This window comes from Mustela nivalis (genome assembly GCF_964662115.1).
Source record: "Mustela nivalis genome assembly, chromosome: 13".
Taxonomy (NCBI): Eukaryota; Metazoa; Chordata; class Mammalia; order Carnivora; family Mustelidae; genus Mustela; species Mustela nivalis.
Genome location: NC_139032.1, coordinates 67,634,790 through 67,659,435, shown reverse-complemented (window position 1 = coordinate 67,659,435; position 24,646 = coordinate 67,634,790). Strand labels below are relative to the sequence as shown.

Here is a 24,646-nt window from a genome sequence, read left to right as displayed (position 1 = left end):
ATTTAAGCAGCGTGAGGAGAGCAACCATATGGGAGAAGGGACAGAAGCAATGACAGGAGATTGAACAAATAAGCAAATATACTAATAATAATAGGAGTCAAGTTTCTCATCGTTTGAGAAGGGAGTCATAAATAAGGAAACAAACCCTATGCTATTTAACTGAAACATGAAGTAGTTGGACTGGCTATATCACTGTGAATTCATGAATCTTGATAGATAGATGGATATAGAAATAAATACACACACACATACACACTGTCACTGAGAGGGCCTGTGTGCAACAAAAACCACATAGCAATGAGCACACCTGGCATCCAAACCTTGGCTTCTAAAAGGAACCAGGACTTGGAGAAATGGCTGATTCCAGTGTTGTTGCAGGGAAATTACAAGATGGACCTAGAGCATCTTGCTCCAAAGAGCAAAAAAGTACTCAAAAAATAATGAAGACATGTTAAAAAGACACGGAAACCATCATGAAGAAATTCCCACTGGCCAAACAGGGAACAATTTGAGGATCAAAATAAATAATGAAAATAAAGGGGGCGCCTGGCTGGCTCAGTCAAAAGGGCATGTGACTCGATCTCCAGTTTGTCAGTTCAATCCCCATGCTGGGTGTAGAGATTACTAAAAAAAAAATGAATGAATTAATTTTTTAAAAAAGAAAATAATGAACTATAACCTATTGAATAAAATAGGAAACCCGAGTTCAGACTGATGTAAACAAATACACCAAAAGATTGATAAGGATATGGACAATTACTTTTTTTTTTTTAAAGATTTTATTTGTTTCTTTGACAGACAGAAATCACAAGTAGGCAGAGAGGCAGGCAGAGAGAGGAGGAAGCAGGCTCCCTACCGAGCAGATAGCCTGATGTGGGACTCGATCCCAGGACTCCAGGATCATGCCTGAGCCGAAGGCAGAGGCTTTAGCCCACTGAGCCACCCAGGCGCCCCTATGGACAATTACTTTTTAAGAGACAGAGAACACATGCAGTAGTAGGGGGGTGAGGAGGAGTCGAGGGAGAATCTTAGGCAGGCTCCATGCCCAGTGCAGAATCTGATGTGGGACCCTGAGATCATGACCTGAACTGAAATCAAGAGTCCGACACTTCACTAACTGGGCTACCCAGGAGCCTGAGGATATTGACAACATTTACCTGGTTTTAAGGTACCTTCGGGGCACTAGATGGCTCAGTAGGTTGAGCTTCTGACTGCTTCCGGCTCCTGTCATGATCTCATGGTTCACGAGATGGAGCTCCATGACAGGCTCCGTGCTCAACAGGGAGCCTGCTTGGGATTCCTTCTCTCTCCCTCTGCCCCTCCCCACCTCCCGTGCACGCGCGCGCTCTCTCTCTAACAAATGAACCTTTAAAAAAGATTCCTACCAAGTTTTTATTAGTTACAAAGGAAAAAACAGAAACTTAACAGGGATGAAGCTAGAGATACCACTTTAATCCAGTGCTCAGTGTGACTATCAACAGTAACGGGACAAATCACAACCATGCAGCACCTGACAGGATGTAATGAGAAGAGCACAAAATCACTTCTGCGTCATTCCTACTACAGGTATATTACCTGAGGAAAACCCAGACAAACCGCAAAGAAGGGACAATCTACAAAATATCTGGCTTGTAATCCTCAAAAGCATCCAAGTCATAAAAGTTTAAAAAAGGACTATGAAATCATTACAGACAAGAGGAAACTATGGAGAGAAAAATTAAATACAGGGGGCCCCTGTGGCTCAGTCGGTTAAGTGACTGACTCTTGATTTCCGCTCAGGTCATGATCTCAGGGCCTTGAGATCAAGCACAGGGTCAGGCTCCACACACAGTGCAGTGCCTGCTTGGGATTCTTCTTCTTCTCCCTCTCCCTTTACCAACCCCCCCTCCACACTCACATTCTCTATCTCTCCCTAAAATAAACAAAATCTTTTTAAAAAGAGAGGGAAAAAAGAAAGATTAAATATAACATGTGATTCTAAATTCTTTTATCATATTTTACTCTGAATGGATCCTTTTATTACATAGTAAAACTTGAATGGGATTAAATGGTGATAATCTATGTGTTAAGTTCCTGATTTTTTTTTATTAAGACAATGTAGGACAATGTTCTTGTTTTGAGAAAATACTAAATTATTTGAGGTTGTAGGATACATAGTCACCAACTTACTCCCAAATGGTTCAGGAAAAAGTTATTTGTATTTTATTTATAACTTTCCTGAAAGTTTGATAATGTTTCCCAATGAAAAAAAAAATATTAGATATAGAAAGAAGGTTGTTTTATGAGCTCTAATAGATTAGTTCATTGCTTATTATACACGAGGCATTATATTTCAGATTGTTTGGCGCCATCATGTGTTCAAAGTTATGTATACTCACTTCAATTTGAAAACTGACCCTCCTGGTACTTTTAAACGATGATGAAGAATGAAACATTTAAGATAATAAGAATAAAGAGTTATCAACCTAATTAGGCACCCCACATCAGTCATACCAATACAACAGGAAAAGAGAAAAGCAAATTAGAAATCACAAGTATACCTTACTGTAAGGGAAGGACACACATGATCCTACTATAAATATAAACCTCCAATCAGGATTACGGTCTCCAGTATGATGGTACTTTTCAGCAAAACCATGAGGCTATATATGATAAGCCCTCTGAGCATCTGTCATTCATATCCTTTACTCAAATGCTGATTGAGTGTTTGACTGAGAATTTAAAAAGCAAGAATGAAAATATAGAATTAAAAAAATTTGATACTATCCTAATAATGTATCAATATTCTGAAGCATTTTACATTTTATACTGCTTTCTCACAAAAATCAACAAAATGAGTCTGGGCAAATGCTTGCTAGGTAATGGAGTAGTCCTAATAAGTGTCATTTAAAAAAAATCACTTGATTCAGATGAGCTGCTTATTCTCCATACATTTTTCCATAATTCTAGGATCCTTTCTTTGCACCAGATGCTATTCTAGATACTGGGGTTACAGAAGTAAATAAAGAAGATGCCTGTCATCAGTAAGTTCATGGGACAAGACATACATTCACAATTCACTGTGATAAGAGCTCTGACAGAGGTGGCAACCAAAAAAAAAAAAAAAAAACCCCTTAAGGCCCAAAGAGTGAGTGGTCAAGTCCAAGCACCAGGCTGCATCTCCTCTGTGTTCTGTTACTATTGTGTGATAAATGATGATCAGCACTTGCCTATGAGTCGGCCCATCCATCCACGCAGTTTGCCAGCTTTTCATCCATGGGGCTGACTGGGGTACATTTCACAGCTCCATGATTACAGATTTAAGAGGACGGGGTTGGGAAGACCCACCAGGAAGGCTGGCAGGCATCAGTCCAGGGGAATAACACAGCCTACCAGAAAAACCTTGCATTTGCGGGTGTGGGGCACTTGGCCAGTAACGATACAGCTGGTACTTCATTTCCCCATTCCATTCCTATCCATGTGTCTACAGGTTTTTTGGAAGGGAATCCCAGAAAATAAAGGGCAAGTGGAAGGATTAGGGTACTAAAACCCCTCCATAAATCTGTTTTTATTGTATTTCTGTTTCCAGTCATATCTTAGAGCTGAACCTTCATGTCTCTCCAAATCATCTTTACATTACAAGGTCAGCAGAGTGCCTGGGAAACAGGCTTTCAATAAATGTTTATTGAATTGAAAGCTACAGCAGCAGAATAAAGTAAAGTTCAAAAAGAACTGGTCTCTGTGTAGCATTTACCTTCAAAATTCTTCATAAATACAAAAAAATTCATATTCATTGCCAGCCCCAAGAGAAAAACTGTATTTTCCATGAAATCATTCCCATATCTACATGCTCTGTCTTCTACAGCAGCTTCATCCTAATGGGGGTGGCTTCAAGAACACACCACCTTTGATAAAGCAAATGGCATATCCCAACTGAAAGCAGAGCCAATGCCAAACCTACCAAAAGTCTATCCAAATAAAACAATGGCTCCATAAACATTGTACCGTTCAAATAGGGAAGAAATCATTTTTTAAGGTTAATGTTTAATCTACTTTAGGGCACCCGGGTGGCTCAGTTGGTGAAGCGCCTGCCTTTCAATCATGATCCTGCAATCCTGCATTGGGCTCCCTGCTCAGTGGGAAGTCAGCTTCTCCCTCTGCCATTCCCCTGCTCATGCTCACACTCAATCTCTCTCGCAAAAATAAATAAATAAATAAACAGATCTTTAATCTACTTAAAAAATTAAAATAAAATAATCTAGAAGAAACAGATGAATCAAAAAGATGTTTTCTTACTGATTTTCCATAAGTCCCTTCATTTCCTACCCCTCCCCAGAAATATTAAAAATAAACACATGTCCTTTAATTTAAAAAGTACATTTGAGGGGCGCCTGGGTGGCTCAGTGGGTTAAGCCGCTGCCTTCAGCTCAGGTCATGATCTCAGGGTCCTGGGATCGAGTCCCACATCGGGCTCTCTGCTCAGCAGGGAGCCTGCTTCCCTGTCTCTCTCTCTGCCTGCCTCTCTATCTACTTGTGATCTCTCTCTGTCAAATAAATAAATAAAATCTTTTTAAAAAAAAAAAAGTACATTTGATTATTTCTAACCTGAAAGAATGCTCGAGCTTCTTTATACCTACACTCAATAAACCTAGAGTGTGGTATTTCTTCTAGAAAGTGCACTGGATCTTTTGGGATGAAAACTTCTAGTCCATCAATAGTAATTTGTTGCAACTCTGGCCTGAAAACAAAAGTTAAGATTTATTACAAGGACTTAACCCAGAAAACTGGCAGCCTCTTCAAAATATACAACATAAGTAAAACAGCTAAACATCAAGCACATTTTCCTCAGTTAACCTCTGATACCACTTTTTAAGATCTACTCTCTCAGCAACTTTTAAATATATAATACAGCCCTGATAGCTATAGTCACCAAACTGCACATTATACCCCCCGGAATTTATTTCTCTTATAACTGGAAGTTTGTACCTTTTGACCATGTTTACTATGTAAGCATATATCCACAAACATATTTTCTCCTCTGCTTGTACTTTTTATAATCAAGAGTTGTACTATTATGCATCTTGCTTCTGTCACTCAACATTGTAGAATTCATCTTTATTGTTACAGAGAGCACTAATTCATTTATTCCATGCTCTACAATATTTCATTGTATGAATATACAATGTTTGACGGCATTGAGAACAATGTTGTTATGAACATTCTTATATCTATTTCCTGATGCACATGTCTATGAATTTCTTCCCAATGAACATTAAGATTTCAAAACTGGTTTGTGTGAATTACATATTAGATTTAATTACTAAGTGTAAACAAAGAGTAAGAATTCATGACTGAACAATAGAGGTTTCAGAACACCTATTCAGATCCTGAATTTACCTGTCAAAAGCTCCAGGATAACGACCAAACTGTAACTTTCGAAAAGGAACAAATTTTCTATCCATGTGTCCTTTGAGTCGTAAATGGCCATGCCAGAGGTAGTTGCCACTCCTCTCATGAAAAACCACCAAGTGGATGGCATGACTGGCCAATCTGCAGATATAGTGCAGGGGAATTTCAGTTCCAGAAAGTGAGTCTATCCCATCTAGCCGGGGATCTTTGCTCTCAATCTTTAGGCATTGAAATCCCATATTTTCAGCTATCCGAAACCAACCTTCCTAAAAACCAAAGAAACATCAAGTTTAAATATTAACCAAATACTGGTAGCAAATCTAAAGTGATTCTTACACCGAATTAAGCCACACATATTTTTTTGCTCATCAGCTCTTTGCCCAAAGATTTCAAACTAAGAGTGGGGGAAGGTGGTGGTGGGAGAATAAAGGAGAATACCAAAAAGGGAAACTACATAGCTTGGTGGACATGTTCAAAGACTCCCTTTATGCAAATTAATACCAATTTCTCCCTTGGAAAGAGAATGCTCAGGTTAGTGTTCTCTGATTAAGATCTATAAAGTAAATGCTAATGTAAGGATGACACTTAAAATAAAACTTGTAATTTTTTTTTTCTTAAAGACTTTATTTATTTATTTGACAGACAGAGATCACAAGCAGGCTGAGAGGCAGGCAGAGAGAGAGAGAGAGAGAGAGAGAGAGGAGGAAGCAGGCTCCCTGCTGAGCAGAGAGCCCGATGCGGGGCTCGATCCCAGGACCCTAGGATCATGACCTGAGCCGAAGGCAGAGGCTTTAACCCACTGAGCCACCCAGGCGCCCAAAACTTGTAATTTTCAATTTAACTTCTATTAATCTTTTATCTTCAAAAGTGCTTCATGGGGTGCCTGGATTGCTCAGTCATTAAGCATCTGCCTTTGGCTCAGGTAGTGATCCAAGGGTTCTTGGATTGAGCCCCACAACAGGCTCCCTGCTGGGCACAGGGCCTGCTTCTCCCTCTCCCACCCCCCGCTTGTGTTCCCTCTTTTGCTGTGTCTCCCCCGGTCAAATAAATAAATAAAACCTTAAAAAAAAAAAAAAAAAAAAGAAACTGCTTCAAAAGAGTACTTTCATCTCATAGTTTATATCCCAGCACCTTCAACTGCTACTTCAACAGAAGTCCACCATAATGCAAATCATTAGAAAACAGACAGACTATGGGGCGTCTGGGTGGCTCAGTGGGTTAAAGCCTCTGCCTTCGGCTCAGGTCATGATCCCAGCGTTCTGGGATCAAGCCCCGCATCGGGCTCTCTGCTCAGTGGGGAGCCTGCTTCCTCCTTTCTCTCTCTGCCTGCCTCTCCGCATACTTGTGATTTCTGTCAAATAAATGAATAAAATCTTAAAAAAAAAAAAAAGAAAAAGAAAATAGACTATGAAACAAAGTGTATTTTCCAACATTATTAGTTATGGTATAAATCTCATATAACAAGATTAATCTATATTGTAGATTTTTAGTTCTAATATCAACAGCCAGTGCTATGGATGATTAAATAGTATTAATTATTGAGAACACCTGAGATTCTAACAGAACTTTATAATTTCCAAGCAACTTTTATAACCATTATGGTATTTACATATGACATCTATCTTATAAAATAAGTAGCACAGGTACGCTAGATTAAAAAGCAGACTCACAGAAGTCTAAAAAACCGAAATTAATAAAAGGCAAAGCCAGTGCCAGTATTTAGGTCTTATCCAACCAAATCTAAGGTTTTTTTCATTCTTTTCTTTTTTTAAGATTTTATTTACTTGAGAGAGAGACAGAGAGCTCACAAGCAGGAGGAGGGAGAAGCAGGCTTTCTGTAGAGCAAGGAACCTGATGTGGGGCTTGATCCAGGGACTCAGGATCATGACCTAAACCAAAGGCAGATGCTTTACTGACTAAGCCACTCAGGAAGCCCATGTTTCTTTCTATTCTTAATACTACCTCTTTAGTCTATATTTATATAATGTACCTGAAGCTCTTTCACATTCATTATCTCATCTGATGTCCCTAGAAACTATTTGAAGTTAGAAAGGAAAATATTATTATATCTAGTCTACAGTTAAGGAAAACAAAGCCCTAAGTGGTAATATCAGACTTTAATGTTATTAAATTACGGAGCTGTGTTTGTAAGTTTATCATCTTAAAAGCCATAGCATTCATAAACATTCTCCAAGACTACATTATTCACATCACTTACTGCTTTTGAATGTTGTCATTTGGATTAGGTGTAACCTCATCCATGCTCTCATTTCATTACAGACACAGACCTCTATCATAGTACTGATTATACTGCTTTTTAAACTCTATCAATAAACTACAAGTTCCTCAACCATAGGAATCAAGAGTGAGTAGTACCCAGCAGGTCAAAATAGATATTTGTTGTTACTGTTGTTCATATTGTTCCATGTGAAAAAGTGTTAATTCTGGTAGAGAACCCTAACCAAGCAATAACAAATGTCTTCTCCTTTATGGAAATAGAGTTAAACTGTGTCTTGGTGAAAATAATGTGGAGGAGGGGCACCTGGGTGGCTCAGTGGTTTAAAGCCTCTGCCTTCGGCTCAGGTCATGATCCCAGGGTCCCGGGATCGAGCCCCGCAATCGGCTCTCTGCTCAGCAGGGAGCCTACTTTTCCCATCTCTGCCTGCCTCTCTGCCTACTTGTAATCTCAGTCAAATAAATAAATAAATAAATAAATAAAATCTTAAAAAAAAAAAAAAAAAAAAGAATGTGGAGGAAATACCACATAATACTTCTAGGCCTGGCCTTACAATCTTCATAAAATCTTCCACACTTTCTCCCTTCTGACCTTTTGCTTCTTCCACCAGCTACGGTCCTACTGGTTTTTGCCAATTCTGGCACATTCTCTTTCTTCTAAAGGACTGGTGTTCAAAGCAAGTGGTACTGTATCCAAGAGACATTTAAAAATGTGGACAGGGGTGACTGGGTGGCTCAGTTGGTTAAGCGTCTGCCTTTGACTCAGGTCATCATCCCAGGGTCCTGGGATGGAGCCCATGCCAGACTCCGTGCTTTTACCTCTCTGCTTTTACCTCTCCCTCTGCCCCTCCCCCTACTCATACTCCCTCTCTCTCAAATAAATAAATAAATAAATAAATAAAGTCTTTAAAAATAATCTGTGGGCATATTTTTGATTATCATAATGATTGAGGAAGACACAACTGGCATTTAGAGGCATGGGTGAGGAATACTAGATATCCTACAATCTAAAATACAAAAATCTGCCCCGTGTCCTGAATAATCTCAAATGTTCTATCAGGGAGTCCTGCAGTGATAACCTTGTTCATAATGATCTGAGTCTCTATTTCCCAGGATTGCAATAGCTATGTTAAAGGAGAGATAATTTTACTCTTCTGTTGTTGGAAACTTGTTTACTATTTAAAAAAAACCACATTACTAACAATATCATTCATAATGAGTCTATATTTGATGCTAATCATATTTAATAATCCTACTGAAAAGTGCAACCATCTGAATTACTTCATTATGCTTTCTAATGTAGTCATGACTAAATATTTACATACTGAAATAAACATTTCCTTTTATTTTTAATTTATATAATAGTTAAGACCTTATATTGACTTAGTAGATTATGTGTGTAGACAGGTTATAATTTCTATGAACTTTATTTTTTACTTTTTAAACTGGTTTAACCCCACACTAATTTGTAAAAGACACATTCTATTATCTAAAAGCCAATCATATTACCTCATTCTTCCATAGATGATACCGTAGTGCAAACGCAGTAAAGTCCCTTGGAACACAGAAAAACTTGCATTCTGAAGTGGAGCCATGAGAAGTATTTTTTACTTGTTCAAAGTCTTTATTAATCAATTCCAGAATCAAAGGATCAATAAGGAACACTGGTACATTTTGGCTGGATGTTAGCATAATAAATTTTTTAACTGCACGCTGTTTGAGAGGAAAAGAATCCCTTTAAATCTTCTAAACCAATACAACAATCCATCTTATTAAATTTTTATTAATTTTATAAGAATATATATGTATATATATATATTTCACTCAGTAGATTTATAATACAATGTAAAATATGCTATAACAAAAATATATGCAACACACTATTAGAGAACAGTAAGCTACTAACTAATTATATATCAAAAGAGTAACAAAATCTTTATAGGGGAAGTTGTATCCCAAATGAAAACTTTGGGCTTACAAATTATTCCCCTGGTATTAACTAAATCTTTTTGAGCCAAAGTGGGAAAAGAAATACCAGATGTCAGTTTTTAAAAATTGGTCATGTCAACCTTTTCAAAACAAAAAATCAATTGTATGTGCCACTTTTCTTCATATTTGTAATACTGCTTACTAATCTTTCTAAGCAAAAAATTCAAACTAAAATATATTGCCTGCTTTACTATTCCCATATATAGTTTGATTTTCAAGTAATAATGTGACATTTTAAAATATAATTCTTTAAGGCAGTAAGTAGAGCCCCCTACTAAAAACACAAATTTCAGATAAAATGGACAAATTTCTTTAAAGACACAATTAACAAATTACCACAAGATGAAACAGAAAATCTGAATTACCCTATACCAATTACCAAAATTGAATTTAAACATATATATTTTTTATATTCATATATATTTGTTATACATATATATGTAATATATACATTTGTTATATATCAAAACAATAGCAACAACAAGAAAATACTCCAGACTCAGATGGTTCCCAGGTAAATTCTATCAAAGATTTAAGTAATAATTCCAATTCTACAAAACTTATGAGAAAACTGAGCAGGGAGGTATCCTTCCTAACTCATTTTTACAAAGCCAGTGCAATCCTAATACCAAAACCTAACAAAAATATTCCAAAAAAGAAAATTCTAAACCACTATCAAGATACTAGAAAATCAAATCCAGTAGTTAAAAAAAAAAACCAAAAAAGTAAATATCCTGACCAAGCAGCGTTTATCCCAGAAAAGAAAGGTTTTAAAAAAAAAGAAAGAAAGAAAGGTTAGTTTAACATTTGAAAATCAATCAATGAAATTTACCATATCAACAGAATAAAAGGGGAAAACGCTATGATAATTTCAATACAGAAAAAGCATTTGACAAAATTCCATACCTAGGTCATGATTAAAACTTCTCAGCAAATCAGGAATAGAATACTTCCTCAACTTGATAAAGAATATAAACAAGGGGGCACCTGGGTGGCTCAGTGAGTTAAAGCCTCTGCCTTCGGCTCAGGTCATGATCCCAGGGTCCTGGGATCGAGCCCCACATCGGGCTCTCTGCTCAGCAGGGAGCCTGCTTCCCCTTCTCTCTCTCTCTGCCTGCCTCTCTACTTGAGATCTCTCTTTCTCTGTCAAATAAATAAAAATCTTTAAAAAAAAAAAAGAATATAAACAAAAAAATCTGCTTTTGAATTGTAGGAGTTCTTTATATATTCTTGATACCCTGTCTTTTGTCAGATACATGTTTTGCAAATACTTCCTCCTCCATGGCATTTCTATTCGTTTTCTTAATGGGGTCTTTTTTTTTTAATTTTTTATTAACATATAATGTATTATTAGCTTCAAGGGTACAGGTCCATGAATCACCAGGTTTACAGACTTCACAGGACTCACCATAGCACACACCCTCCCCAAAGTTCATAACCCAACCACCCTCTCCCTTCCCCCAGCCCAGCAAACCTCAGTTTGTTTTGTGAGATTAAGAGTCTCTTATGGTTTGTCTCCCTCCTGATCCCATCTTGTTTCACTTTTTTTAATGGAGTCTTTTGAGGATTAGAAGTCTTAAATTGTGAGATTCTAATTTATCTTTTTCTTTTCTCTTATGGTTGTTGCTGTCTGTGTTTTATACCAGGAAAATAAAATAAAAGATTTTGAAAGAAAGATGATGAAGTGACAGACACCACCACATATAAGGTGCTTAATAAATGTTTGTTGGATGAATCTCTTTCAGCTTAGTGTTAAATACAAACATGATGAACACATTTATGGCTTCATTACAATTATTTTTATAAATATAGATTAGGGCAAGGTAGAGAAGAGAATCTCTAACTCACCTTCTAAATATGCCTTCCAGGTTGTTATCAATGCAATCATCAATGCTCCTTGGAAACAGATGGCCAACTGATTCTAAATCCAATTAATTCTAAATAAACATGACTATTACCATCTGACCTTCATTTTGTTTGTAAGAAAGAAAAATGTCTTGTTGAAAAACAGGGTGTACTAAGACTGTAATAGCCTCGTCATCTAACAGGGCTTGGTGGGACTTGTTCTTGTGAAAGGCTAGCTCCTAATAATCATTTTCTTTCCTAAGAGCTCTCATCTGTTTAATAACTCATTCTAGAATTTTATCAGGCTCAGTCACACTTACTGATCAGATTTCACTTTTCCTTCCCTTTTTTTTTTTTTTTAAAGATTTTATTTATCTATTTGACAGAGAAAGAGATCACAAGTAGGCAGAGAGGCAGTCAGAGAAAGACGGGGAAGCAGGCTCCCCACTGAGCAGAGAGCCCAATGCGGGACTTGATCCCAGGACCCTGAGATCATGACCTGAGCCGAAGGCATAGGCTTTAACCCACTGAACCACCCAGGCACCCCTCCTTCCTTTTAAAATACTATTACATAAGTATTTTAGTACTTCTCCCCTTCCTCATGATTCTGCAATTACAAAGACTGATTCTTAGTACCATGCAATGTAATTAACAAAGAGAACTCACTGAATGTAGTGAGCCATTCTTTAATTTTTGCTCACTTATCTTGGAAGTAAACTCTTTTAAAAAAATCCATTATTTTCTCCCACCTCAGGATCTTTCCCTGAATGAAAAAGACGAGGCTTCCTGATCTACTATTTTTAATAAATTACAAATTCATCTTGATACTTCATAGTTGAGGAGCCTGGTATAGGATATCCCAGACTTTACTTTTTAGATAATAGTTCAAAACCAACTGGTGCCAGCAACGACCTAGAATTAGTACTCTTTCATTGCTACTTCATGATTTTGAAAATCTACATTCTATCTTCGAAGCTTTGTGTCTCTGGTTAAAGAGATGCCAAAGACTGAAGTCATCCACAAGAAATGACTAGTCACATCTAAAGTGTATACTAACAGGAGAAATGTAACTTTTTATTAGTAACTAGTAACCTAGCATCCTTTTTCATTCTAAATTTGCCTAGAAAAAAGGTAAGAAAACTTATTTTTATAAATGTATAGGTTCTGAAATTTATAAATCAAAACAGGGATATATCATATACACTGCTAGTTTTCCTTATCTTAAAAAGGAAACTAGTTGAAGGGCACCTGGGTGGTTCAGTGGGTTAAGCCTCTGCCTTTGGCTCAGGTCATGATCCCAGGGTCCTGGAATCAAGCCCCACATTGGGCCCTCTGCTCAGCAGGGAGCCTGCTTCCCCCTCTCTCTCTGCCTGCTGCACTACCTACCTGTGATCTCTGTCTGTCAAATAAATAAATTAAATCTTTAAAAAAAAAAAAAAGGAAACCAGTTGAATTGATTTTTATTCCTAATCATCATTGTCCCTTATTCATAATTCAATTCTGATTCATACATTTTTTTCATTTGGGGATGTACCATAGTTAAGTGAGTAAGAATTTTGAAAGCAAATACTTACAATCTAGATTCAGTCACTTATTAGCCAACTAGCCTTAAACCCTTTAGTGAACTGAGGATAACAGTATATATGACTTCATAAAGTGTCCATAAAGACTAAATGAGATACTGCATGTAATGCACTTGACCCAGGGCCTACCTCTTCCACTCTATCACCCACTCCCACTGCCCACCAAGACAGCTATTACCATTGTCATCATTCAACAAATACTTATCAAGTACATAAACAAATGAACCAAATGAACATTGTAAAGCAGGAATTTCACTCATGCTTATCATACATACCCACTGTGTGCTATCAAATCCAAGTCGGCTTCCTTTAGATTTTGATAAACCGGCTCCATTCTAAGAAAATAACAAAAAAAATTTTTAGTAAATTCAAAGCTATCTTTCTCTGACTTATTTGGCTTGGCATGCAGAGAACAAACTAGTGGCGGGTACAGGGGAGGAGTGAGAGGATGGGAAAAATGAGTGACGGGGAGTGGGAGATATAGGCTTCTAGTTATGGGGTGAAAGGGACACACGGGGAATACAATCAAGGGAATACAATCAATGGTATTCTAATAGTGCTGCATGACAGATGGTAGTTACACTTGTGGTGAGCACAGCATAACTGCTGAGTCACTGTGTTGAAACTAATGTAACACTAGGTGTCAACTATACTCCACTAAAAAAGAAAAATTTTTAAAAATATTCAGGTCTAGAGAATCAGAAGAAAGCATTATGAGTTTTCATCTAATAAGCCCCCAAATACTTTGAAAGTATTTTGAAAAAGAATGTCTGATGGTCTAGAGACAATAGGAAGAATGTTTCAAGCCCTAAGAAGATCCAGGGAAGTTTCTTATGCCTTGAATATGTTCTTGACCTAGAAGATATAGATGAGAGGATGCTGAGAACAGGAAGAATAGCCTTACCCTAAAAAATGAAAAATACCCCAATTTCCTAAAAAGGAGACTCATCTCCCCCCTACACTGCATATTTAAGGGCAGGGACCAAGTCCAATCCTTCTCTGTATTGACAGTGACTAGTGTAGAGCTTAGTAATGAGTAAATGTTTAATGATGGTTTGTTAAACGCAGGGAAGGAAGCAGGAAAAGAGGTAGAGATATACTGAGTTATTAAGGTAAAGCCAGAACTGGTCTCTCGTAAGCTCTGCAACTTAGACAATAACATTTTCATAACAAGGGATATTTGAGAATAAAGCACTAAGAGACAGCTTTGTAATCTTCATCCTTAAAAAGAGACTGAAAACTCTGTAACACAGCCCTTGTTGCTCACCATAGCTCTCCATTAGTAGATGAGGCTGAATTTCCGAGCTGTTTGCTTTCTCTGCTGGATCATTTCCATCAATATATAAATATGATAGTATTTCTCCTATCTTAAAACAAACAAACAAACAACCCCTCTTTTCCCAACTAACAATTTTCTGTCCTCCTTTAAGCAAAACCCTTAATGGGCTGTCTGTTTTCATTGCCTCCAAGTCCTCTCCTCATGTGCTCACAAGATTAAATTCACTCCTCCAAGTATTCATCAAGATCACCAATGACCTCCATGTTGCTAAAACCAATGACCAATTATTATTATTATTACCCTTGTCTTTTTTGATCTATCAAGAATTGTAGATCACGTCTGTCTCACTCAAACACTTCAGTTGGTTGGCTCTCAGAATCCTGACTGCTTCTGGTTTTCCTGCTATTTCTTTCTGGCCGCTCCTTCTTAACTCTCATTTGTTAGGTCTTCCACTTCTGATGCATTGGAGGGTCCCAAAACTCACACAGGGAGACTTTTCTCCCATTTCTTTACTCTACGTTCACTTTCTTGGTAACTTATCTACTCTTACTGACTTTAAATACAATCTATACACCTATATTCCCAACCAAACCAGTCCTTTGAATTACAAATTTATTCAACTATCTTTTCACCTTCTTCATCTGGCTGTCAAATAAGCATCTCAAACTTAACATGTATGAAAAACAAAAAACTCCAGATCTCTAACCATCCCTCAAGCTTACTTCTCCTAGTCTTCCTCATCTCAGTAAACAGCAACTTCCCTTTTCCAATTATCTAAGCCCAAAATACTAAAGTTATCCCTCATTCTTTTCTGTATTTTATACCCAAAATCTAGCCCATAAACTAATTCTGATAGCTCTACTTTCCACTTTTCATGAACTCTACCTCCAGTTCCCTTATCCAAGACATCATTCTCTTGTGTAAATTACTAGAACAGCCTTTTAACTGGTCTGTGTTAGCCCTTGATCCAATAGTCTATTCTCAACAGAGCATTCACTACTACTATTTTTTTTTTTAAGTCAGATCGTGTCACATATCAGCTCAAATCTTTCCTATGGCTCCCAATTTCACTTGGAATAAAAGCAAAAGTTCTCTATTGCCAAATTCATCTCTTTGCTATTCTTAAAACTGCCAGGCATGTTCCTGCCTCAAGACTTCTGTGCTTCCTTTGGTCTCTAGGTATCCACATAGCTCATCCTTTTCTAGATATCCACATAGATTCCACACAGCTCATCTTTTCCAAATAGGCTGTTTCCTCTATTTGTAATGCCCTTCCCATCCTTCTTTACCCGGAAAACTTATACTCATAAAGCTTATATTCATAAAAACCAACTCAAAATTTATTCAATATTTCGTCCATTAAATATTCAACCATAACTTCCCTAAGTAGGTTATTCAGCTGCTTTTTGTTCCCTATAAACTTTGCAATTACCTAAGCTTGAAGGATCAAGGATAAGGACATAGAAAGATCCAGTTCTATAGGGGCCTGAAAATTACACAATTTTGGTGGTCCTATTTAAGAAAAGGAATGCAAAAATATCTTCTGCAAATGTCACCAAAATATATAGCTTTATAACATACTCCTAAGGCCCCTTCAAGGGCCTTTGGAAGTTTGCAGTTGAAATTTCATTTGTCTGAATGGTTAATCTATCTCTGGTGAGGAACAGTTACTGGCACCCAGTGGTTACACTGTAACTGTTTCGAAGGAATGCAGTCCCCATGGAGCAATGATCCTAGAAAGAGAGAACCAAGAGAATAAATAACCTGGCCCCTCTTTCCTCCTGGTCTCCACCCTCTGGGTGATGTTTCCCATTGGCTGACCTCGGCTAGAAAAGGCAAGGAATTCAGCTAATGCAGTCCATACAGGTTACCTCCTGAAGCCCAGACTGCGGGGAAGACAGGATCTTGAGTAGCAAAGACTATCTACCATACCATGGTAAGAAATTAGGATCTTATTCCATAGGTATGCTATGAGAATACGTGGATCACATCTTAAGAAAAATAACTGTGACAGCTGTACAAAAGAGGGTTACAAAAGCTAAAGACTAAAGAACAGAAGAGTTCTTAAACTATAACTAGTAAAGTAGGCAGAACAGGGTTTATGAAGTATGCTTTGAAGAAGTAACATATTATATTGTCGTTTGCTTGTGTGTCTCTTTATAGGTTTCTTTCTTTATTTCTTTTTTTTTTTTTAATAAGATTTATTTATCTTAGAAAGAGCCAGCAAGCAGGGGGCAGAGGGAGAGGGAGAGAGAGAATCTCAAGCAGACTCTGTGCTGAGTGCAAAACTAGACATAGGACCCTGAGATTATGACCTAAGATTATGACTCCATTTGTGACTTCCTATACAGCAAGGATTACAGCTTAGTACTGTAACTTAGTACTCTCACAGCTTAGTACTGTGCTGGTCACATAGTAAGCACTCAATGAACACTTGAGAAATAAATGGCTGAATGTTCTAAAAGAAATATTATATAAAATCAGGAGTTTTTAAAAAATTTTTAAAGCCTAAAGATAGTCCTGTAGGAATGTAGAGTAAAAATTATGTGAAGTGAATTAATAAATGGAAAGATGGAATCAGATACCAAAAAGCAGGGTAGAAAAAGTCTGGTGGCTATTGAACTCCACTGATAAATGAGTCAAATTAAGATATGCCATTAAAGAGAAAGTATTTGGGATATAGGAGGTGAATATTTAAGGAAAAATCCTTTCATTTTTTCAAAGACAGTATACAACAACCAGTTGCTTGCAGAAACCAAAAACCAGAATTGTTAACCTAGCATGATTATTACTCATGCCTATAAAAAATCAAACAGTCAGACTTAAAAACCTGATCTTTTTCAACTGTTTATAAATTTGCAATCTGGGGCATAAGTCTGTGTATGCCTTAGTAAGTGTATGCCTCCAGCTCAGGTCATGATTCTGGAATTCTGGGTTGGAGCCCCTGGGTCAGGCTCCCTGCTCAACAGGGGGCTTCCTTCTCCCTTTCCTTCTCCCTCCACCTGCCACACCCCCTGCTTGTGTTCTCTCTCTCTGTCAAATAAATAAAGTCTTTACAAAAATTAATTTGCAATCCTAAGGATCAGAAACACTAACCATGGTAAATTTACCAACCCTCTAGGCAACTTTCTCCTCTGTATCTCAGTGCTTTTCCTTCCACTAGATGCACTGTTCTTTTACTTACTCCCAAGTCACTGAAGTTCTTACTGTTAAGACTCATAAATGTGATCTGAGACACGAGACACTAGAAAAGCTTTGTTTATTAAGAAGACAAAGTGTTTGGCTAAAACACCTAAAAGTCTCAAGTCTGGGAATACATGGAAGTACTGTTTAAATATCCCTCAATTCTAATGGAAGAAATTCTTCCACATTTCTCCTGAACGATGGTGGTAATTGGAGGTGGGTGGGTACAGGAAAGGATAAGAAGAGAGGAACAACAGTATTTATCAAAGTTTATCATACTACATCAGATTATCATGGAATACTCTTCCTCAAGAAATGACCCATATATTATCCTTCAGAGCATAGCCAATAGTCAAAGAAGATTTTTTTACAATCATGTTTCTTTCATGATTTTAGCAAGCAACTGACCAACTCAAAATATTTTAAAAACCTTTGTCACACATGATCTAAAATGGCCTACCAGATTAATTTCCATGTCTAATAATGGCACATGAAATTGTTCACTGTGAATGAATATTGCCGAATTTGAAATCCAAACTCCCCTTTCCACTCCCTCCTGGCCTTCTAACCAAACACACAGAGGTCACTACATATAATGCAAATAAAGACATCCTAGCACAGAACCCTGTAAGTGGCTTTCCAGGTAATAAGAATAGCTGAATACTGCAGGCACTGGTGTTGCTTATGGTTCTAAGTTAAGAACATCACTAAGGTTTGGTTCACTCAATGCTTTATACAAACACTGTCCGTTAGCTTTGTCTTCCTTCCACTGAGGCAGCAATTTTCTACTGTGACCCATAATACCTTAAAGCCATCTCATTTCATATCTTATCAGTACTACAGTATTTTGTTTTAACATATTCATAGAAGACTCTATGAGTGAAGATGTAAGTTTTAGGACCTGAACTTGGCAATCTTTAGCAAGAAGCTTAAGATATATGGGCCCCAGATAACTTACTTATGAAAAAATGGTAAGTGTAGGCTCGTGAGAAGCCTGTAATAATTAAATACAATTTCACTTATTGAATAGCAATGTAAACTTTAAAAGGACTAAAATGTGTAAACTACTAACAACTACCATCTATTGAGCATCTACCATATATAAAACACTAAGTGAGATGCATTTCATACATTATCTCAACCAGCAATGTTGCTATTAGGCCCATTTAAAGAAACTGAGGCTCAAAAAAGTTAGGTGACTTTGCAGTAAGCCAAACAACCAAATGAGGATTTGAACTTGGGACAATGTGGGCCTCGAACTCAAGAATTAATGCTCTTGCCTCCTCCATCAAATTATAAGTTCTTTGAGAGCAGGACCTGTGTTCTATTTATCTCTGTATTCCTGTAAAGTAGCCTGTATGTAACAAGTAATCAATAAACACAGACTGAATGAACACACAGAATTATAATCACAGTCCTGGTTGGTGCCGGAAAGAAACAAGGAACAACTGACATTCCCTAGTGGGTCCTACAGACACCCCTTCCTTTGTGATGCAAACTGTCAGCCAATTACTTGAAAACTGGAGCTCAAAGAAAATGTTCACAAGGTCATCACACAAGAGTTTGTGTTTCAAAGATCTAGAGAGTTGTTCTCTGCAATGTGATGAGTCAAATCCACCCATGTATGGAGTTGTAGCCAACACAAGAGCTATATTAATTCCTTCTCTTTAATGCTGACAAGTAACTAGATAATTCAGACCTCATTGAGAAAATCTTGAAAGGCTAAATTTGTCTAACCAGCTAGGGTCAAAAGGAATTCTGTGGTGAAGCCCTAGAAATGATCAAAAGTAGATCTCCTTAACTCTAAGATAGCAATAACCCTTCTTCCCTAACCAATGATAAGAGTACTCTCTCCTGAAAAAAGCCTGAAAAGCTTTGCAGTCCTGGACATTTACTGCTGCAGGAATTCACTACTACAAGTGGGCTGTGATCACAGATAAAACCAACTTTCATTCCTGTCCTAGCTTTAATACATAATCTCAAATGTCCTTCTAAATTGCCTTGAAGTTCAAACATGACCTAAAAATCAAGGTTTTTACACTGATGCTGCTGACCTATAAGTGAGGGCTGATCACGGCTACCATTCTGTAATCTCCTGCTAACAAATCAAACTAATTTAACTGAACTAGAAATAATTTTATTTGCGTGAATTTTCTTTATCTAAGATTGAGTATATGAGAATGTTGAACAAATGAGAAATGCAATTCAGGTACAATCAGTAAACAACGTTTATAAAACTGAGTTCTCTTCCTGTGTCACAAGAAACTATACTAGAATACTCAAGATCCATCTGTACTTCCCTAAAGTTTAAGTGAGATCTTGAAGTTAAATAAAAAGCTAAAAGGGTAAATATTTTCAACAAAATTGAAAAAAATTTACAAGTTGGGATCTTCAGGGGCACCTGGATGGCTCAGTCAGTTGAGCGTCTGCCTTCCGCTCAGGTCATAATCTTAGGGTCCTGAGATGGAGTCCTGTATCAGACTCCCTGCTTGGCGGGGAGTCTGCTTCTCTCCCACCCCTGCTTGTTCTCTCTCTTTTTCTCTCTCTAATAAATACATAAATCTTAAAAAAAAAAAAAAAAAAGTTGGGAGCTTCAGTATCTATTACTCTAACTATACCTACTATTTTTAAATAAAGCATTTTTTTCCTGTTGGCATAAACTACTTGTATTCCTTACAGATTGTATTTTATCTTCACACTAATAACATGCAAGAAGCATCCATACTTCCAGTAGCATCCATCCCCAATAAATAAATGGAAGAAAGAAACCATTTCTCATTGCTTCTATCACCCTGTCAAAATGCCTGGCGAATGGTGACTTTCAAATAAAAATTTTTGAGTTAATAAAGTTTAAAACTTCATTTTATAGAATGCAAAATTACTTGTCTAGGAATAGTTTAATATAATTGCTGTATTTTTAATAAAAGTAACCTTTGATATTTCAGAACTTAGATGTTATCATTTCTACCTATTATTAATAGTGAACTTAAAAAGCAAGAACTCTAGTACAAATAATAGAAATTTTCAAATTTAACAGTATACAGGTTTAGTGAACTTTAATTTTATGCCTTATTTTGTTTAATTAATGAATATGGTGCTTATTACTAAAGGAGTTTGTATGTCATGGACACAATATAACAAATACAACTTTTGATTATAAAATTGAAGATAATTAATAAAAATAATAGCTCATGGGGTGCCTGGGTGGTTCAGTCGGTTGGGCGTCCAACTCCTGGTTTTGGCTCAGGTCATGATCTCAGGGTCCTGGGATCAAGCCCCATGTCAGGCTCTGCGCTCAGCAGGTCTGGTTGAGGATTCTCTCTCTCTCTCCCTTTGTCCCTCCCCTTGCTGGTGTTCTCTCAAATAAATAAACAAATAAACCTTTGAGAAATAGCTCATAGACAAACCATAAGAGACTCTTAACTATAGAGAACAAACTGAAGGTTGATAGAGGGAGGTGGCTGGGGGATGGGCTAGATGGATGATGGGTTTTAAGGAGGGCACTTGTTTTGATGAGCACTGGGTGTTATATATAAGTAATGAATCACTAAATGCTATTCCTGAAACCAGTAATACACTATATGATAACTAGCTATAATTTAAATTAAAACTTGAAACAAAATGAACGAATCAATGAATGAATGAATCAATGAATGAAAGACATTACTTGAAAAAAAAAATAAACCTTGTATTAGGTGACATCTTTCCTTAAAAAAAAAAAAAAGCCCACCCCGCAAAAAGCCCATATTTCCTGATTTGTATGTGACATGCACTGTTCCAAATGTTTTACATGCATTCATTTGTTTAAGCTTCACAAGTCTACAAGGTGGTACTGTTATCTTCCCTGTATTATAGATGAGGAAACAGCATTTAGAAGTAATTTGCCCAAGATCCCACAGCTAATAAACAGTATAGATAGGTTTAATCCCAGGCTTGAGTTTGTGCTTTTGACAAGTAAAGCTATAATACATTCAGGGGAAGGGGTCAGGATAGTAGTTATTTGTAGGAATTTAATGTATAATTAAGATGGGATTTCTAAGTTAATGAAGGGAATTCAAAAAGTGATATTGGAGCAAATTGTTAACCATCTGGGAAAAACTTAAAGTTAGATATCTAATTCATACCTTATCCTAAAGTAAATTCTATTTAGTTAAAAAAATATATATAAATAATTTTTGATGAAAATACAGGTGAATATTTCCAGTCTTGGGCTACTTATGACATAAAAACCAGATCCCCTAAAGAAGAAAGCTGTCTAACCAAAAAATTAAATACAAATGTACTGGGAGAGTTATACATGAATATAAAGTTAAAAGGCAAATTAATAAACCAGGAAAATGTTTGAGATATATATGATAAAGGTATATTATCCTTAAAACAACATCGAACACACCACCAGAAAAATATGCAGATGGAAATACAAAGAAATAAGAACAAAAATGAACTAAAAAGAAGCAATAAGCAGGGACGCCTGGGTGGCTCAGTTGGTTAAGCAGCTGCCTTCGGCTCAGGTCATGATCCCAGTGTCCTGGGATCGAGTCCCACATCGGGCTCCTTGCTCAGCAGGGAGCCTGCTTCTCCCTCTGCCTCTGCCTGCCATTCTGTCTGCCTGTGCTCGCTCTCTCCCCTTCTCTCTCTCTGATAAATAAATAAAATCTTTAAAAAAAAAAAAAAAGAAGCAATAAGCATATGGAAAGATGTTTAGCCCCATTAGTAATCAAATAAATGACCACTAATAGAGTTTAATATTAGGAACAAGATTCTTGGGGTAGACTCCCTATGTTTAAATTCTTCTCCCTCATTTAATAATTATGTGACATTGGGTGCCTGGGTGGATCAGTTAAGTGTTGAACTCCTGATTTTGGCTCAGGTCATGATCTCAGGGTTATGAGATCGAGCTCCAAATCAGGCTCCACACTGGGCAGGGAGGCTGCTTAGGATTCTCTCTCTCCTTTTCCTTCTGCCCCTCCACCTGCTTATTCTCTCTCTCTCTAAAAAGAAATTAATAGTTATGTGATATTGGACAAATTAATAAATCTCAACAAACCTCAGTTTTTTTCTCTGGGAAAACCGAAAGCACAAGATAGACTCAATTTGTTGTTATAAGAATTAAATGTATGTGAAATGCTTAGCACAATGCCAAGCATATAAGCAACAAAAAGATGTTAGCTGCTGTGGCAGACACTGTGTAAGCTGACCTGACACCCACTTTCACACTTTTTTTCTGCAATCTCTAATACGAAGTGTGGAAAAGCTAAATAACAAGAACAACACCGTAGTAAAACCTTGCTCTCCCAGATTATTTTATATCTGGAAATCTGCTGGCTAATGTCACAAAAGTAGAAGCCTTCTAGAATGCAATATTTCTTCTTCCAGCCTTGTCTAGCACAAGGAAAATGTCAAGAGAAGTTTAGAAGCTCTGAACTTAAAGGTAGAAAATACAAATACCCCTCTATTTGTTTAAGCTACTATTAGTCATCCAAAGCATCTCTAACTAATACAGATGCCATTACTGTCATTACTATTGCTATTATTTCCATATTTGGAAAGGGTACAGGAAATCAGGCACACTACTCATCCTTACGGAATATAACCCTGCGATATGTGACAAAACCTAATACATGCATATGAGATCCAGAAATTCCACTCTAGGACGTTCTCCTAAGAAAATAATCAGAAAGGGATAAGAGATGTCACACACAGACATTCATTGGATAAACACCCAAGATAGCTGGTAGTCTCAGTATTTGTCAATTTTTTAAAAAATAATTAAGCCTGGAAAGAATGGAGTAAAGTATAGACTGTCAGCCCTGGATATTAGAAATTGGGTGATTTGTGTAGGTAAGTTACCTAACATCTCTGTTATTTGGTTTTCTCATCTGTACAATGACATCCAGCAATCCACATAACAATGCTTCATAATTAACTTGACCAATCTTAAAGCCTAATACACATTACTTTCTGTCAGATCTGCAAGTCAGCCAGGCAGCTACATCTTGGTCTGCTTCATACATGCCCAGACTAGAGGGGCAGAATCTACCCAGGGCACATTCTTCTCCTGGTAGGTCAGGGTTGAACAAAGGGGAAATCATATAACAGCCCCTCTGAAATTTCTGCATATGTCTGTTACATTCCACCAGCCAAAGTAAGTCCGTGGTCAAGGTCAACTAGGGCAGAGAAGTATCCTCCCCTAGAATGGGAGGGAGAAGTACACTGTACTAAAATAAACTAATTTTGTTTTTTTATCAAAATTATTTATTATTCAGTTCTTTCCAATAAGGGATGATGTGTTTAGAAGAGTAACAATTTTTATATAACTGTATCAGAAAAAAATTTCAATAGATTAAACATTACCAAAACTTGGCATCTTTGAATAGCATGTTATTACAGTAACATTTAACTGCAATGGTGAATTGTTTGCCACACTTCACAAAGATGAGAATCTCAGTAGGAACTATTTCTGCAAGAATCTGAAAAACTGAGATTATTTTTATGTACTGAACTAGGGAGCTAGGTTAGGAAAATACACAGTTAAAATGAAGCCTAATGATGAGAAAAGAGAAAAAATATTACCTTTGCTGATAAATAGTGCTTGTAGTAGTACAACTGAAACAGCAGAAACGCAGAACTTGCCAAAGTTAAAAGCGCCAAAATCACGTTCTTATTGATTCTACTCATTAGTCTGCGGTGCTCACTTGGTTGTCTTTTGAGAGTAACCGTGTTCGTTTCATCTTTTTTGGATAAGAAGACACTCTTTTTTTTCTGTAAACAAAAAAGATATTTCTAAAGAAACAAAAACCTACTTTCAATTTTTCACCTCTAATAACTAGCACCACAACAAAGAAAGTTACCTAAAGTTCTACAGAACATTCGTTGATTTGCTAATTTCCTCTCCTAAATAAACAGATACAAGACCAAATATGAAAGAACAAAAATATTTATCATGGCATTCTACAAACAACAACTGCAAATAATAAACATAAATGGGATATCTGTAAAACCTGACCAACAGAGATCTGGGGACTTCACCCAGTTTCTGATTCAGTAGCTGTGGTATGGGGCTTCCAAGTATGCACTTCTGACAAGTGGCCATGCCTTGCTGATGTTGCTGACCACATGAAGAACCACTTCCATAGAAGAAATT

General features: G+C 37.0%; 1 protein-coding gene across 3 annotated transcripts in view; it reads right to left on the bottom strand.

Moving 5' to 3' along the window:
- FKTN (fukutin) overlaps positions 1-24,646 on the bottom strand; it is a 97,968-nt gene that overhangs the window by 59,796 nt on the left and 13,526 nt on the right. For all 3 annotated transcript variants that reach the window (XM_082695100.1, XM_082695101.1, XM_082695102.1), the window contains exons 2-6: positions 24,076-24,264; positions 13,316-13,375; positions 9,133-9,336; positions 5,377-5,654; positions 4,585-4,717 (exon numbers count right to left, since the gene is read on the bottom strand). In XM_082695100.1, the coding sequence (XP_082551226.1) occupies positions 4,585-4,717; positions 5,377-5,654; positions 9,133-9,336; positions 13,316-13,375; positions 24,076-24,180 (780 nt within the window). In that variant the 5' untranslated portion in view covers positions 24,181-24,264. The remainder of the gene's footprint in view (positions 1-4,584; positions 4,718-5,376; positions 5,655-9,132; positions 9,337-13,315; positions 13,376-24,075; positions 24,265-24,646) is intronic.